The sequence below is a fragment of the Vicia villosa genome, linkage group LG3 (genome assembly GCF_029867415.1).
Source record: "Vicia villosa cultivar HV-30 ecotype Madison, WI linkage group LG3, Vvil1.0, whole genome shotgun sequence".
Classification (NCBI taxonomy): domain Eukaryota; kingdom Viridiplantae; phylum Streptophyta; class Magnoliopsida; order Fabales; family Fabaceae; genus Vicia; species Vicia villosa.
Window position 1 is genome coordinate 94364726 of NC_081182.1, and position 18721 is coordinate 94383446.

An 18721-nucleotide genomic window follows, 5' to 3' on the forward strand; every position below is an offset into this window, starting at 1 on the left:
GCTTTATCTATTTGGCCCTGTTGGAGTTGATTTGAATCAGGATTTGAACTTGATTATAATCACGGGGTCCTTTATTCGAATCAAAATTTGTTCTTGATTTGAATCAAGCATGAGATGGGTCAAAAACATTTTTCCTTCTTATTCCACTTCACTTGTTCATTTGACTCAGACCATTAAATGTTCTTGATTCTAATCTAACTTACTTTTTCAACTCATTTTTTGCTTAATCTCAAACACGTATAAAATCATTTTTTCAACATTTTTCATGTGTGAATCTCATAATCATTTTGTGATTTTTTGTGAAATTAACTACCTCTCACTTTTGAAAAGTTAAAAACCCTTGCAAACGAATTTCTCTCTTCTTCAACCTTCGTTTTGATTTCAGATCTTTGAAGCAACTGGAAAACTCATGAAATAAACAATGAAGTCGCCATCGAACATATATTTATACTAAATAAATAAGCAATGGTCACAGAGAAAGGGTAAGGGTGTCGGTTACGCAAGGGGAATGTATTAGCACCCCTCACGTCTGTGGTACTTCGCAGGATCCATTCTTGCTAGTTTCTAATCTAAGGGTGTGTATGTGTGTATCATGCGATGTGCTATGGGAAACATGCAATGCAGAATAAGCAAGATTGAAAGAAAAGTCGAACAAAATAAGAAAAAAAATGTCTGCTCGCTAGGGCGTTCGTACCTTGTGCCTACGTACCTCCAACATGCAATGGAGAAATCAGAGCGCCGTAGTTCAGCTAAAAAGTTTATATTTCTATCTCGATTCGCGTCTCCTAGAGAAACGGAACCGAGCACCCTAAGGGAGCATGCAACGAACAAGTAACGTCACAAAGATCCTAGCAAACACCAGGCATGGCATACGAACATACATCACAAACACAACATGTTATTCAGGTCAAACATGTGCCAATGTATGAACAAGAATCACAGTGAACATGAATCACAAGTAAGAACAAGCGAACAAGAATCACAAACAAAACATGTTATTCAGGTAAAACATGTGAGACGATAAAACAATGCATACATGTTATTCAGGTCAAACATGCAAGCTAAGGTAATGCAAAGTTGGCATACATGTTATTGAAGTCAAACATGCACAGGTACCAAGCAAACAAGTAATGCATACATGTTATTTAGGTCAAACACGTGATACCAAAGAAAGCGATGCAAACATACATGTTATTCAGGTCAAACATGTAAAAGCTAAGCATATTATTCAGGTCAAACATACATAGCGAGGATAGGCAATGCATACATGTTATTCAGGTCAAACATGCAAGCAAAGGTAAAGCAAAGCTAATATACATGTCATTCAGGTCAAACATGCACAAGTATCAAGCAAACTAGTAATACATACATGTTATTTAGGCCAAACATGTGATACCAAGGGAAGTAATGCAAACATACATATTATTCAGGTCAAACATGAAAAGGCTAAGCATGTTATTCAGGTCAAACATACATAGCAAAGATAAGCAATGCGTACATGTTATTCAGGTCAAACATGCAAGCAAAGATAGAGCAAAGCTAACATACATGTCATTCAGGTCAAACATGCACAAGTATCAAGAAAATAAGTAATGCATACATGTTATTCAGGTTAAACATGTGATACCAAAAAATTGATGCGAACATACATGTTATTAAGGTCAAACATGTAAAAGTTAAGCATGTTATTCAGGTCAAACACACATAGCAAGGATAAAAAAATGCATACATGTTATTCAGGTTAAACATGTACAAGCTAAGCATGTTATTAAGGTCAAACATACATAGCAAAGATAAGCAATGCGTACATGTTATTCAGGTCAAACATGCAAGCAAAGATAGAGCAAAGCTAACATACATGTCAAACATGCACAGGTATCAAGCAAACAAGTAATGCATACATGTTATTCAGGTCAAATACGTGATACCAAAGAATAAAGGGATGGAGATGAAGGCATTTTTAGGTAACATGAAGAAAATTTGTTGTATGGTGTGGTTGCAGACCCATATGGATCATTAAATATGTGATGAGGGGCTTGAAGGAATAATGTCTAACATCTTAAATACGCTGTTGATTATCTGACTTAATGTGCATCACTCCCAATTGTTTTTTAAAATTTTGATCTGTGGCTTGAAAACATTAATAATGACATCAATACAATTTTTACAACACAAATATAACTTCAACGCTCACCCTCACGTCTAGTACGAATCTGAGTTCGATTATCACATTGCAATCTTTAACTTGACTATGATACCATGTTAAACGAGCTTAAATAATAATGACATCATTTATATATTTAGGATCAACTCATTTGAATTCATATAGATCTTTAAAGATGGAATTACTCGGTATTAAATATAATTTGTAGTAAAACTGCCCTTAAAAAAATTATACCAAAACTAGTTCATATATACCACTGCAAAAGAAATGGAAACATAAATTTTTGCTTTAAAAATTTCATACACTTTTCTTTCTCAACATTTCACTTAAATAATTAAAATTAATGTAAAGATTATGGACAATATGTCATTTTAAAAAAATAATAGAACATGATATCTTTCATACAAATGGTAACTTTTAAAAAGCAATTTGTATCTAACGGATTTCGAACCTGAGACCTTAAGAGGAGCACACTCTCAGGACCCAAGCGTTTCACCGCTAGATACAAATGGTAACTACAACTACTAAATGGACCCCCCCTAAACGCATATAAAAATCATTAAGCCCAGGGGCGGATCCAGACAATATATATTAGTGTGGCTAAACATAAAGAAAATATAAATTATATTATATTCAAAAAAATAATAATATAGTTTAATAAATTATATTTACTAATAACGGATCTTGTCAAAAATATTAGAGGAAACAGCAAATATTATAATTACATTTATGTGAATTATTCTAAGCTGCATGGGAAATTTTAATTGGTACGGATGTTTACTACTTTGATCTAAAAAAGTGTAGGTGTGTGTTATATGTATAAATTGTGGACCAAAAGAATTTGTGCACAGTTTTTTTTATTTATCATTCAATAATATTTTTGCAAATTTTCATGAAGGGAAGAAGACTCAGAGGAGGAGGAGAGAGAGAGACGAGATTCAATATGGAAATGTATAAGTATTTTAATTTTATTTTTAAACAAATTTAATCATTGATTAAATCTAACGGTATGACTCAATTAAACTCTCACCTTAGATTTCACCTAATATATATTATAATAAATTATGAAGGGAAATATGTTTTTAGTCCTATAAAATTATCTAAAATGACTTTTAGTCCCTATAAAAAAAATATTGATTTTAAATATCTATAAAATTGCTTTTGTACTCAGTTTTAGTCCCCGTAGAGGGACCAGAAAATGAGTGCAAAACTAATTTTATAAGGACTAAAAGTCAATATATTTTTTATAGGTATTAAAAGCCAAAATTAAAATATTTATAGTATCAAAAACATATTTAACCCAATTATCAATTATATAATATAGTTACTGAATATATTAGTTAGTTTTTAAAAAGGAGGTCAAGAGTTCTAGTCTTTTAGATTGTAGGTTTTTTTATTCTAAATAAAATAATATAAATTATACAACATATATTCAATAATAGTTGTTTCATTAAGTTGTATGTTGGTTTGTTTAATTTAATTAACTAAATGTGTATATATAATAGAAAGAAAAAAAAATTGAAAACTGGTGTGGCTATAGCCACACCCTGCCACAATGTAGGTCCGCCCCTGATTAAGCCAAACAAATTTTTTAATATCTTTTCAATATACTAGACTCAACTTCTGACCAGTGACCTGACAATGTTGACTAGCGAGTTTGATAACCATTTTTAACATTAATTACTATGTATTTTCTATTAAAAAAAATACATAGGCTCAAGAGAAAAACGATTTTTCTATTATAATAGGTTTGCACCAAGGTTCAACTTTAAGTCTCTGCCTTTTTACCTTAATCTTATATGTACTAACGACATACATTTAAGATTTAGCATCGAGATGCAAGTTTTTATTTGAAGATGATATGATATAGTCATACTTGGAGACGAGTTTTAGAAACACATCATTTTCGCTTAGGGTCCGTTTGGTTGGGGGATTTTGGAGGGGAGGGGAGGGGAGAGGAGGGAATATTTAAAGTTAATTATGTTTGGTTCAATTTTTTATGAGGGGAGGGGAGGGGATTGGAGGTAATCAGATTCCCTCCTAGAGCAATTTTGTGTTTCCTCCAAATTGGAGGGATTTGGAGGGGAGGGGAGGGAGAGGAGTTATTATAAAATTTATTTTTGTTATATTGACAAAATTATCCTCACTTTTTAATTAAAATTCTAAATTATTTTTGATATATATTATACGTTAATTTTTGTCGCCTTATTAAAATTTCTCCATTTTTTACGACAACTCTATTATTTTTTCTTTATTATTTTTATTTTTTATTAATATGCTAACTTAACTTTCTTTATTTTTTCACGTGTTTTATTGTATTCATTTTTATTTATTATTTTGTTTTTAAGAACTTAATTGTTTTATAATTTATGTGTTGTATTATATATCTATATATAATTATAGTATATGAGCTATATATATATTATCTATAATCTAATTTTATAAATATTTTATGGATTAGATGGATCATCAAAATGATAAAATAATTCACATATTATTATTATTTTATGAAATTTATCAATATTTTATTTATAATTTAATATATTTTAAAGTATTTCAAATATTAAATATTTTGTGTTAGATTATCTATGTTTGTGAATTGACAATTTTTTTTAAATATCACATTGTTTTAATTTAATTTAGCATGAGTGTTATAATATTTTAAGGGTTAAAAAGTAAATTAATTTTTAAATCCTTCCCCTCCCCTCCTGAACGAAACATATTTCTGATTAAAAATACTCTCTCCCCTTCCCTCCCTCTCTTTTGAACCAAACATACTTTTAATTAAAATACCTCTCCTCCCCTCCCCTCCCCTCCCCTCCCTTCCCCTTTATTAAAACCCCTCCCCTTCCATCAGTTGAACCAAATGGACCCTAAGTAAAACTAAAATGGAGTATATAGTTATTTTTCATTTTCCCATTTATAAAAACTTTTTTACCTTGCATTTTATATTTGCTAGTATATTCTCTAGCGATCCAAGTTAATCATAAATTGCGGTTTTTCACTTATCCCTACCGCAAACAACGAACCCAAAACCCAGACTCTCACACTCCGCCACAGACACTTCTCACCTCTCTTCAATTTCCCCAAATTCTCAAACCTCTTTCGCTTCATCACTCACAACCACCGCTAATTTCCCCTTTTCATCAATTTTCGGTTTTCATAGCTTCGAAATGGAGAATCTTAACTTAGCCCTTGTTTCTTCCCCTAAACCCCTGCTTTTGGGACATTCCTCCTCAACAAACGTCTTCGCAAGAAGAAAGCCTTTCGCTTTTGGGACGTTTCGCGTTTCTGCTAACTCTTCATCGTCTCATGTTACCAGGGCTGCTTCTGAATCTCACCAAAATCTAAAATCTGGTAATTTTTTTTACTGTTATGAATAGATTTTTGCTTAGCAGAAATAGGGTTATTAGGTTATGATGTACTTGAATGAAATGTATGTAATTCTATTGAAATTGAAGTTGAATTGACATAGTTATAATGAAAATTTCCATACAAATTGAATGTATTTCAATGTTTTACACTTATTTCTCAAGTGGCATGCTTAAGTAATACATGCTGTGAATTCAGTGCAGGGGAAGGTGACTAAGCATACTTTTGCTAGCATTTCTTCTTCGAGTAGTCAAGAAACAACCTCAGTTGGAGTTAGCCCCCAGTTATCGCCATCTCCACCTTCGACCGTGTAATCACACTAGTCTTTCTTTGGAAGGGAGATGATTTTAAATAGATATACTTATTTGATTTTGTTTATTAGTTTTTCTTATATATTCTAATTTGGATTTATTTGTTCACAATATTTCTAGAGGGTCGCCACTCTTTTGGATTGGCGTTGGTGTTGGGTTTTCTGCACTATTTTCAGTGGTGAGAACCATAGTCAAAACTCAGTTTTACAGATACTGATGTCAATTTTTCTTCTTTTTTTATTTATGTTCAATATATTAAGGGCCATTTCTTTTTGGCAGGTAGCTTCAAGATTAAAGGTGAGTTACACTTTACTGCAAGGATTGGGTTTAAACTAGTCCTTCATTTGAGTTCTACCGTAGGATATTGGGAGCATATGGAATATCAAGTCAGACAAATGATTTATTGGCCGAGTGAAAGGAGCAAGTCTTTTCACCTTCAAATTTTACACGAAGTTGCAACAAATGTTCCATCAAACCTTATCTTTTGTGGTTTCTTTGTGAAACTGCAATAACTAACCTTGTAAACCTTTGGTACCCTTTTTATACAATTTCAACATTTGTGTTTTGTTCTTCTTTCAGAAATATGCAATGCAACAAGCTTTCAAGACCATGATGGGCCAGATGAATACACAAAATAATCCATTTGACAGTAGTACCTTTTCCTCTGGATCTCCCTTCCCGTTTCCAATGCCTCCAGCTTCAGGGCCTGCTACACCTGCCGGGTTTGCTGGTAATCAATCTCAAGCAACTTCTGCACGAACTGCCTCTCAATCTACTGTCACAGTAGACATACCTGAAACCAAAGTAGAAGCAGCATCCCCGGGCCCAGGTATCAGTGTTAAAGATGAAGTGGAAGTAAAGAATGAACCAAAAAAATCTGGTAACATACAATCTCTGTTTAGGACTCCCATTCTTCTTCTTGTTGGATGACATGTAGTATATTTGCAATTTATAAGTTGTGTGATTGTTTCCACTATGAGTCTATGAGATGTATTTGTGGCTTTAAGAAATTAGGTTAAAGCTGTGCCCCCTCACTCTTCAGTTTTGCTTTTATGCCTGGTTATTTGATTTAGTACAGTTGTTATTTCTTTTCGTGTTAGACAAAATTAAATACAATTGGTTCTTATGCCGAGCTTCAGGTGAAAATCGCGTAATTTGTTTGTCTAGGGGTCCAAATGACTGTTGTCGATTGGTTCGGCCGACCATTGGACGCATTACTAGTCTTTCCATGTATACCATCTTGCAGCTTTCTTTTTGTTATAAACTTATAATAAGCTTGAGTGAGCATATGCCACTGCATTATTTTTAAGCTTTGCTTGCATGCAAGTATCCTCTGACATACTAGAGGGTGCTCCCTAAATAGACATCAGCTGTTTTAGTTTTCCGTTGAATGTGTCACTAACTAGTCGTCATGTGAATTTGTCTTCCATTTTACTCTGTATCAGTTAGGATTATTCATGAGTTCGTGCAAACGTAATATTTTCTCAACCTTGCTTACATGCTATCATGTTTGTTAACGGGTCTGCAGTTTTTTAGCCACTTATAATGGCAACATACTGTTATGAATTATAATAAATTGTGAAGTGCGCTCATATAAATTTTCTGGAAATTAAAATTTTCCTGATAAATATTTATTTATTGCAGCTTTTGTAGATGTGTCTCCAGAAGAAACTGTGCAGAAGAATGCTTTTGAAAGATTTAAAGATGTTGATGAATCAAGTTCATTCAAGGAAACCCAGGCTCCAGCTAACGTGAGTTTAAGATTCTAGTTTTTTCTAAAGATGTTTAGTGATTTGTCTTGCTCTTAACGTATAATAACAATGGACATTATTGAAGGCATCTCAAAATGGAGCTCTCTTTAACCAAGGTTTTGGCGATTCACCCGGTTCTCAATCTGAAAGTAAGTAAGGAGTCAGTTGACATTGAAAATATTTACATATCTGCTTTATTGCTGAAAACCCTGTGTCGTGTGATACATTTATTGAAGCTTAATTTCAAGGAAATGTAATGGCTCGATGTAGACCGGGCCTGTTAAATAGATGACTGTTCATGTAATTACAGTCGTGTATATTGATTTTATATTTCTGTAATTATAGAGTTTACGTAGGATTATGTAAACTTACCATTGTCCTTGTATGATTTGATCTTTTATATAAAAGCCTTTCTTGTCAATATCATTTTCTTTCGATTTCGACCCTGTGGTAGAATCTAAGTTCGGAGAATCTCTCCTATTATATCATATTTTTTAATAAAAGAAGTGTTTTTTCTTTGGATCTCAATTCTTGGGTTTCTAACACCCTGATTACAGATTTTCAGTCCATGGGTTGAAACAGCGTCATAAACCACACACGAGTAATTACTAATCGCATTGTTTTCTTCTCAGATTGACATTATAGGATGTAACTGATTTATACCTTTTTTTTGTTATCATGTAACACATTGTGTTTGTAATATTTGTTCTTTCAAAGTTGTCATAAATGTGCTGTGCCTGTATGAATTAACCAGATGTTCTTAATGTGACCTTGTTTGTTTTTGGATAGAAAAATCAGTCTTATCGGTGGATGCTTTAGAGAAAATGATGGAGGACCCAACAGTGCAGAAGATGGTTTATCCGTAATATTAGCTCCTTTTAACTTTTAATAATGATTATTTTCCATTTCTACTGAAGACAAATGAGTTTGAAACTTCAAGTAAATCCTAGATTTTGAATATATCAAAAAGGTTACAGAAATTTTTTAAGTGTTTTGTTTTGTCTAATCTCAGAAATGCTTATGACAGTAGTAGTACCAACAGTACCTATGAATCTATGATACTTTGCATTGGACTTAGAAGTAGTTCCATTCTGTATTTTTATATCGAACTACTTTGGAATTTGTGACGTGCCTTAAGATCTACCAGAGCCTTTGATTGGTTCTTTCCCACATTCTATTGAATGTTTTTGCCTCAGGAGTTTTCTGCAAAAACCAATGCTTCTGTTTAAATTCTTCCCTTTCCAATTAACTTCATTTATCTCCAAAAGACCGTGTATTAGGTTTGCTGCTGCTCCCCCCCCCCCCCCCCCCCCCCCCCCCCCCCCCCCCCCCCCCCCATTCCTATATTTGCATGCTTGTTTAATGTTTATATTATTCAATTTGTTCTCCTTTTTATCCAAAAGAAGGCTCATAATTTTTGGGCACTGTTGCAGCTATTTACCTGAGGAGATGAGGAACCCTTCTACCTTCAAATGTAATTCTCTTAACTGTTTTCTTGCTTCTTGTTCTATGCAATGTCAATCAATGTTTTAAGATTGATTATAATGTGCACACTATAATTTTCTTAGTTTAGTGCCTTCGTTGAAATAACAACGCACAACCACATTTGAGCATACTCATTGTTACTTACATATACAATGCTTTTTTATATACGACACATTTATCTGGATGTTTTTTCATTGATTCATTCATTACTAGTATCTTATGTTATAATGGAAGCACTATTTATGTTGTTTAAATTAAGTCTGCTGTTCAAAACTCAACAATCATGTTTTTCACTTTCAACTGCTAGATGATAATTTCCGCACAACATGTTAATAAGTTTGGTTGATGGATGGTTGATGTACTATTGCTGCTTTTAACAGGGATGCTGCAGAATCCTGAGTACCGTCAACAACTTGAACAAATGCTGTAAGTTCTTTATATTGTATCTACCGAGCCTTTTTTGGTCCACCGATATTTTCATGCTCCATGGATCCGGGTGTTATTAGTTGTAAAAATAAGGGTTTCTTTGCTTTTAAGAAACACTTTTTGTATTCACTCTTAATTACAAAAATGTTGTCTTGTCTTACCTCTGTTTTCTATTTTCAAAGATTCGTATAGGAAGGAGTGAAAACAATAGAACTTTCACTGTTTCATATGCAAACCTTTGAAAACACAAAATGAAGTGAAAAGATAGTACTTCGGTTGGGTAAATAAAAGTGAAAATAACATCAAAAGGCCCACTTATGCAAAAATAAAATAAAATGAAAAGGCCCTAAGCTTTTGGCGAAGCGGTTACTTACATTGCTTTGTCTGATAATTATACCAAAACTAGTTTTCCGGTGAATGGAAAAATTCTCTAAGGTAAGATAGTTTTCTTCTATCAGAAGTCATCATTTTCTTTCATTTGTCTCACTAAAGTACAACTGGCTGTCGCCAAAGTACAACTTGCTATTAGCTCTGATTCCCTTTATTCTTTACTGATCAGAACCTCACATTTGGAATTAGGATAAATGCTAATCCTGGAGAAAATGACCATCCTTCTGCTTTTGTACAATAACCTTCCGTCTAATCTATAACTTAAGAGAGGGGGAATAACCTTCCATCTAATCCTTCGGACTTTGCTGTTTTAAGTTTCTTTGAGTACTCCTTTTGCTTTATGTTCTTTATATAGATTACTCTATTTTCTGCTGTGTCTAGGATTCATATTCCTTATGATAAGGACTCAAGTGTTTGAGTTTACTTATGACTGGATTCCTTGTCATTGTACTGATTTTAGGCCTAAAGTTGCAGAAAAATGCAAATCTTATTTGTTATTTCTCTCTCAAGTGTCATTCTATGTGTTGCAGTTATATAAATTAATGCATTTTCCAGTAATATATTAGTAAACAGTATTCTCTGGCTACTAGAGATTCATACATCCTTTCTCTTTCTCCTATATATTTGGTTTCAGAAACAACATGGGTGGAGGAACTGAATGGGACAGTCGAATGATGGACACCTTAAAGAATTTCGACCTTAATAGTCCTGATGTTAAACAACAATTTGGTATGTCTCACATTTTACAACACATGTCTATTTTGAAAGATGGATCAATTTGTTAATTTTTTAAGTATTAATCTTTCCACATTCCCCTTTCCTATTTTCTAACATTTTATATTATCACTTTCATCAGATCAAATTGGGCTTTCACCAGAAGAAGTCATTTCAAAGATTATGGCCAATCCTGATGTTGCGATGGCATTTCAAAATCCTAGAGTTCAAGCAGCTATCATGGATGTAAGTTCTAATTTAAGTACCACTTAATTAATATTTCATATCAAATCTCTGAATGCTTCTTGTTTTGTTGCAGTGTTCACAGAATCCAATGAGTATTGCTAAATATCAAAATGATAAGGAGGTATGATGATACTCATTTGACTTCAATTTGTCTTTCTTGGAAGCATGTTTAGCCTCTTGTATATTGAATCTGACATTTCTGTCTCTCTTGACATTTCAGGTCATGGATGTCTTCAATAAAATATCTGAACTCTTTCCTGGGGTTTCAGGCCCCCCTTGATTTCAATTTGTTTGTTGGTTAAGATAGAGATTTGCGAAGTTATTCACGCCTTTCCTGATGAGGATTTATATTAGCTAGCTGTGTCTCACCATAAGGAACTTGTGCTCATGATTGTATACTGCAGGCTCATGGCTACAGCTCCAATGTGTGACAGATAATAATGACTATGGCTTGGTCTAAATTGTTGCCATAGTTGAATTTTTGTGTTGCTAAAATAGTTGAGATTGTATATTGGTATTTTGAATTTTTACTATTGAGTAATTGCATCTGTAGTGTGATTTTCTTCTCTACTTCTGGCGAGTTTCTAGACTTGACTTGGCTAATTTGAGCTTCAGCTAGGCTATGTTTGGGAGTTTGGAGGGGAGGGGAGGGGAAGACTTCCGAAAACGAATTTTTAAAAAAATATAGAAAAATATTTGACATTTTTTGAAAAAATGATTTTGTTTAGAATGATAAAAGACTCATTATCATTACAAAATTTTTAATTTTCAAAATAGTATAACAACCTAAAAGATATTTTCAAAATTTATGTAAGCCTTTCGAAACCCTCCAAAACCCTCCTTCAATATAATTTTTGAGTTCCCCCATTTTATGGGGTTTTTGGTGTTATGAATAAACTCAAACTCTCCAAAACCCTCATACCCAAAATCTTTTTATCCTTTTCACCTAATTCTTCCTATTTTCCAAAGCCCCCCATCCCTTCCCCTCCAAATTCCGAAACATAGCCTTAAGGTACCTGAATAAACGAAAGTAAACACTTCACATAATCTTTCACAAAGCTTATGCTGCATGAGTTTGAACTACTGTGCTATAAGTGATGAAAAATTATCAAGGGCTATTCGTTGGACAATGATGATCACAGTATTTTGGTTAACTCTAACTTTAAAGTTTGAATTTGCATTGTTTCATGCATTGTGTTTAGTTGGTAAAAGTTACTCCTACAAGTGACCAAAGACAATGCAAGGGTAAATACTTATTTGGATACAACCCTAAATAAAGAATGTTTGTGAATGTACATACAAGTAAAACAAAATTAAAAGACAAAATGGTTAAATGATTTGATTAAACTATCACTTCTAATTTTGTGTATCTTAATGTTTTTGTGCGCATGCAAGATTTGCTCAAATTTTGCATGTCGCTAAAGTTGATTAATCATTTATGAATTTCTGTAGACATTTCCTTACTCATGTAGTAGGTTTTGCTTATGGATGGATTAGCCATAAAACCAATAAATACTCATTTATAAACCATTTGTTATATCCAAATATTACAATCGATTCTTACAATTTTTTTTTTCAAGGTCAAAGGAAACACTTTTAGTAATCATAATGCATAAGGGATGCCACTGAACCAATTACATCAAAGTCCAAATGAATAAACACATTTGCTTGCAAATCAGTAGATAAAGATCACTGCTAAAAGCTTACAACAGCAGTCCAAAACTCAAACAGAAACCAGTACCAGGAAGAGAAAAACCTGAAAATGTTTGCCATACACCAATATCAGTGCCTCGACATAATACATGAAACAAAACCGCATTTTGCAAACAACATTCTAGATAAGCAGAAACACCGTCAAATCAATGAGACATAATCCACATAGTCTCGACCTTAAAATAGACCAATCTATGCAGAGATAGCAAGACGAAAACAAAATGTCAGAATATGAAATGAAAATTCGATTATATCGATCCAACTGACAGCAGTACTCTGAATAATTTCCGCCACCTAACTTCCTTCCAAGTTAAAGCCAGTAACCCACATCCTGAGCATTTGGGGATGAGTCGGAACAGTTGGCCAGCAACGACGACTTAATCTTCGGTGATGGTTAAGGAAAAAAAAGGGTTATACTTGCAAGATACTCCAATGCCAAAGTAAGAAAGATAAAAATGGTACAATAGAAAGTATGAAGTTTTGGGCAAAGTTTGGATTACCTTGCCCTCTAGGTGTAGAGGGATATTTATATTGTTCTCTTTGGTGGTGGACTAGATCGTCCTATTTTTGTGGGTTTCCGCGTAATTTCAGGGCCCAGAATATAGGAAACAGTGGAATAGGTCTTGGTTAGCCGAATAAGGAGAACTAACCATTGGCGGGGACAAAAGCCTAGCGTGCTCGGATAGTTCTATGCTATGGGGACCTACTGATTAGCCGTGATCGATCGAAGGGAAGATTTGCCCCCTGCTTGCTCAATGGATTGAGCCAATGCTTATTTGGTCTGCTTCTCATTTATGGGCAGATTGGGCCAATTAAGATAATTAGGCTAGTCTAGAAATATATATATATATATATATATATATATATATATATATATATATATATATATATATATATATATATATGATTTGTTGGATGCCCATATCTAAAATATTGAATCCCCATAATAAAGTGAAATATAAAATTCAACTATTTTTCTTCTTTGCTTTTGAATTACAACGCACTATATCTTTTCTTCTCTTTTTCATTAAATTGGTCTCAATCTATTAAAGTACTCTATTTTTTTAATAATTTTTTAAAACTAAAACTTTTTCATCTTTTTTTCCACAACAATGACAACTTCTGATAAATTATTTACTTATCCGCGTTAAACAAAATTTTCAATGTCCCTTCTCTAATCGATAATAATCAATCACTAAAAACTAAATGTACTATGATAATCAAATAATTAGGAATCCTAAACAAGGGAAAAACTATGGCTTATGAGTTTGAAGTTACGTAATTTAACCTATATTTGATGGTTGATTATGTGAACGAGACATGAGTTGTTACTTCCAATTCTGTTCAGGACCATTCACAAGGCCCACGAAGAAAGGTCCAATAGCAAGCATGGCACAAAAAGGCGTACAAAGACTTCACCCCACTACTTGAGGGCATGTGATTTAGGCCTCCAACATCTTTCTCTTATGTCTTATATAAAGCGCAATACGCAACATTTCAGGTATTCTCTCATTCACACACTTAAACTGTTTTTTCTCTCTTTTATTAACTTGAGTATTAGAGAATTAACCTTGTTGGTCCATTCCCGTTCCACATTACCGAAAGTATACTCCACCAAATTGAAGCTCAAGTCCCTTCGATTTACACATATCTCCACAGAACAAATTTCAAATATAAATTGGTGAAGAGTGAGCAGAAATACTATAATATGTTTGGATAATCTTAGAAATCAGAAGTTAGTTCTCATAAACGACGTCAATGTTCCATGGTCGAACTAGAGTTGATCGTAAATCAAGGATTTAAAGTTTGATGCAGTGATTCTGAACATCCGATGTTATGGAGATGTGGCTGATCTGTAAAGTGATTATGAACTTCCGATGTTGTGGAGATGTGGCTGACTTGTAAAGTGATTATGAACTTCCGATGTTATGGAGATGTGGCTGACCTGTAAAGTTGGTATTCTAATACTCAAGTCAATGTGAGAGTAAAAATTGACGTTTGAATGAAAGAGGATTGAAATACTAGTGAAGTGGCACACTTTTTCCTTAAATATGAAAAATGATTGATAACTGAATGCATGTGATAAGACTGGATTACAGTCGATCATCATATTGATTTGGATGGTTTACATGGTACTTGCGTAAGAGATTACCTATGTAGTGGGAGAAAATAGTCCACTTGACTAATACTTATTGTTTCGCTATTAGGTCTTTGTATTCTGGATCTTACAGACAGTTCGAGACTTATTTTTTAAAATTTAATTTTTTTAATACATTTCAACAAATTTGAGCATATGAGTGAATTCAAAAATTAAATTTATTGAGTATTTCTGTTTTATTATCTACAAAATAAAAAACTTAAACTAAAACATTATTTTGACAATTTCTCATTCCAACCCATGAGTCTCTTATGCACCATCAAATTGATCAAAATGTCCTCGTGTTTTTGTAGATGCACTTCTGAAAGCACCTCTTTTTAAAAAAAAATAGTTTTTTTTCCTTAGATGCATGTAAGAAATAGTTAAAACATAGTGAAATGTGGGATTTTTACAATTAATTGACAAATTAATTTGCGATTTTCAGAATTAATTAATTTGAGATTTTCCCAAAGAATTGACAAATTAATTTGCGAAAATAATCTCAAATTAATTAAGTTCATGAAATCTTCCATAACTACATCTACAGAAGAGTTTGAAAAGAGAGTGTTCCGTAGATGTATCTACGGAACATTCGGATTTTTCCAATTAATTGGAAAAATCCTAAATTTCACTATGTTTTAACGCTTCCGTAGATGCATCTACAAAAACAAACTAAATTTTTCAAAAAAATAGGTTGCTTTCAGAAATACATATACAGAAGCAGGGGACAAAAATAGAATTTCGAGCGATGTGTAAGAGATCTATGAAGTGCATTGAAATATTGTAATATTTTAACCAAGAGGTGTGCTATTTGTACACCTTTTTTTACACCGTACTCGTACACCGTATTTAATAACAAAGGAAAAAGAGTATTGTACACAACCCAAAGTAGAATAAATTATTAAAATATAAAATTAGTATGTTTTATGCATACACTTACGGTGTAAGTGTTGAAAAGCAGTGTAAGCTTAGCTTTTCCCTTTAACCAAATGAAATGTTTTTGTTTATTTATTTTATTTTAAACCAAACTTGTTTCAGAATTGAAGTCAGTGGGGGTCGGCTGGATGAGACAAAAACAACATGACCCTTCTCAAAAGATCCGTGTTTTCTTTCTTGCCCGCCCTATCCCTTCTCTCAAAATTTGAATGTTCTTTCTCTCTCCTCAAATCACAAAGTTTCAATCTTTTTCCTAAAACAAAGTTCTTGGTACCATTGTAGGAGACCCCTTGTTGAGATTCAAATCTCTTCTTCTTTCTTTCTCCTCAATACTATGACCCTTCCTTTCTCTACTTCTATTCAATAGACCAAACCAAACCACATCATTTCATGGGTACTTGTTTGAGTAAGAAAAAAGGCTCTTCAACTACCACCACCTCTCTTGCTGAAACCAAGTCAACAACCACAACAACATCTGTTGAGTTTGAGTGGAAGAAGAATTCTTCTCGGAATGGTATCACAGTTTCCAACCCAAAAGTGGAAACACAGCCAGAACTGAAACTCAAGAAGGAGAATGATAAGAGAGTTCTACAGAAACATGATGATAAAGGGCAAGTGAAAAAAGAGATTTTTATCATCAAACACAGGAAGAGCCATGATGAAGCAGCTGAAGAAGATGTGGATGCAATTCTTGTACATTGTGGGAGACTCAGCAGAAACTCTTCAGGTAAAGCTTCTTCTTTTAAGGAGCAAAGGAGGAGATTCTCGGGTTCGAACAGAAGTAATGATTTTGATGACAATGATACAATTTTCTCTGAAAAGGACCAAAAGATTAGTGATTTGCATGAGGATGATTGGAGGGAGCCTGCAGAGAAACTGCAGTTTCAATCTCCGAGGTCACTTTCACAGGATGGAAATAGAAGTAGAAGAAGAAGAAGAAGAACGCCGAGCAGAGAAAGAGAGCAGCAACAATGTTCGAGCGGCATGGAGAGGAGATTTAGTATATCACCTGCAAGAAGATCTTCAGATACCAGCGCATCGCACAATGTAAGAAACAACATCAGTTCTAGCTCTAAGCCTGCAAAAATGGTGTCTGTCCCTGCTACTGTTACATCCCTTGTAATGGATAAAAGTAATAATAATGGTTGTGGAGAATCTGCAGCAGATACAATTGGTATAAAGAGGATTACAGTTAGGAGAAATGTTGGTGCGGCTTCTCCACGTTCTCAATCTCCTGCAAAAGCAAATGGGAATGCAGCAAATCAGCAGCAGCAACTAACACTTAGTCGCAATTCGTCGAGGAAAAAAGATGAATCACCATACAGAAGAAATCCTCTGAGTGAGCTTGAATCTAATTCCATTGGTATTACACATTCAACAACCAATTATAACAACAGCAGGATGCATAGCAGATCCAATATCGAAGTTGAAGCAGAAGCTAAACAGGTATTCACTTTGTGCATGATTGACTGTATTCACTTATTTGAGAGGCCTCTGAACACATGAAACTGATTTTGACATGTTCTTTGTATTATCAAGTAGCTTTTACTTTTGAAATCTTAAGTTGAAGCCTGGGTTTCAAGTTTTTGCCTCATAACATCATTTTAGCTTCAAATTTATCATCTAATCCATTATTTACATAAATGCATACCAACATAAATCAATTTTGCTAGTCAATTCGTTCAAAATCAATTTTTACCAAAGAGATTTAGTAATTTGTCCTATTTATGTATGTGATTGATGCCATGGAGTTTCTAATGTTTTCTCCTAGCTAGTGCAGAATTCAAATGCCAGCAGAATTGCATTGGACGGCGTTGATGCGAATTGCAAGGCAAAGATAAAACAAGATGAAGGTGTTAAAGTGATGTCTTCAATGACTGATAATGTTGTTGTCAAGACAGTGGTGCCACTGGTGGTTGAAAACCTAAAACCCCGGACATTAACAAGAAGCAGATCTTCGAGGCGTTCGCGAGACTTAGAGTTAGAGCTCAACCCTGAAGATCTTTTGATTCCTCCAAAGTCATACACCTCACTACTGCTTGAAGATATCCAGAATTTCCATCAAAAGAACACAACACCCCCACCACCCGTTTCTCTTCCAGATTGTGTCGCTAGAGCTTGCTCTATCCTTGAAGCTGTTGCTAATCTCAACTCCAATACCAGCTCAAATTTATCTGGTGTAGAGGACAGGAGAAGTCCATCAGGTTTTCAGTCCAGTAGGAATCAGTACAGTATTCCATCAGGTACTAGCGCTAGTTATGGGAAGAGAGTGACAGATACCAAAGATCCAATTGTAGAGTCTGAGTTAATTGTTTATGATGAAATGGTTGAACCAAGTTTGCATAAGTTTGAGACAATGAATACGGATAGTCCGAACATGGAGAAGCAAGAATCTTCAGGAAGCAGCAGCTTAAGTGTCAGTAGTGCGAAACATCGGCGAGGCATTTCTTCTTCTTCTTGGGAACCTAGTTCTGCTGATTCAAAAGATTGCTGGACTGCTAGATTGAACAATTGCATTGACAAGGATCAGAAAACCTCATTAGGTTTGGAAGGAAGTGTGTCTTCTGTAGCAGGACGAGCGAACGTGGATAGAGAGCAAATAAGAAAGTGAACAGTAAAACGAGAGAGTGTGATTACCAGCAGGACAATGAGACGGGGCATGGCAGGCTTGGTGCCATTAATTTTCTTCACATGAAACCAGTTGTCACAGCAGCTGCATCCACATAAATGAATTCACCTTCATCTTTTGTCATTAATATTCCCATGAGTTTGATATTCCTTCTGTTTGGAATTGCACACTCTGCAAACAGTTATCATTTAATTAAGGTCCATGTGAATAATGTTCCTATTTCAGTTGTAATAACATTATGTTTCTTTATTTCTTCAAATAAAAAAATTCTTAAAAAGGATCAGTTATTTTCACTTTCATTTGTAATTAACTCAGACACTTAAGAGGAGGGAGGGAGTAGAAAGAAAGCTAAACGGTATGGTACCTGACTACAGGTATTTCCTATACTGGTGGTGATTACTCGTTTATTTCTGATGTTCTTTCAGGAACCAATGAAGGTAATAAGAA

General features: G+C 34.0%; 1 protein-coding gene and 1 pseudogene across 1 annotated transcript; both read left to right on the forward strand.

Annotated features, from left to right (window-relative positions):
* Positions 1-5131: 5131 nt before the first annotated feature.
* Positions 5132-11392, forward strand: LOC131662178 (protein TIC 40, chloroplastic). Its single transcript, XM_058931889.1, has 14 exons — positions 5132-5521; positions 5735-5846; positions 5968-6025; positions 6127-6144; positions 6427-6727; positions 7492-7598; positions 7684-7747; positions 8388-8460; positions 9032-9072; positions 9464-9509; positions 10534-10628; positions 10756-10859; positions 10933-10980; positions 11080-11392. The coding sequence occupies exons 1-14, from the start codon at positions 5338-5340 to the stop codon at positions 11137-11139; spliced, it is 1311 nt and encodes a 436-aa protein (XP_058787872.1). The 5' UTR covers positions 5132-5337; the 3' UTR covers positions 11140-11392.
* A 4330-nt stretch (positions 11393-15722) lies between these two features.
* On the forward strand, positions 15723-18503 carry LOC131662179 (uncharacterized protein At1g65710-like; annotated as a pseudogene).
* The last annotated feature ends 218 nt before the right edge of the window (positions 18504-18721 follow it).

What these genes read in the sequence shown, in the direction of transcription:
- LOC131662178 (XM_058931889.1), top strand. Translation starts at nt 5,338, where the DNA reads ATGGAGAATCTTAACTTAGCCCTTGTTTCTTCCCCTAAACCCCTGCTT. An exon ending in GAATGAACCAAAAAAATCTG is followed by an intron (nt 6,728 to 7,491) that starts GTAACATACAAT and finishes TATTTATTGCAG; the next exon opens with CTTTTGTAGATGTGTCTCCA. An exon ending in ACCCGGTTCTCAATCTGAAA is followed by an intron (nt 7,748 to 8,387) that starts GTAAGTAAGGAG and finishes GTTTTTGGATAG; the next exon opens with AAAAATCAGTCTTATCGGTG.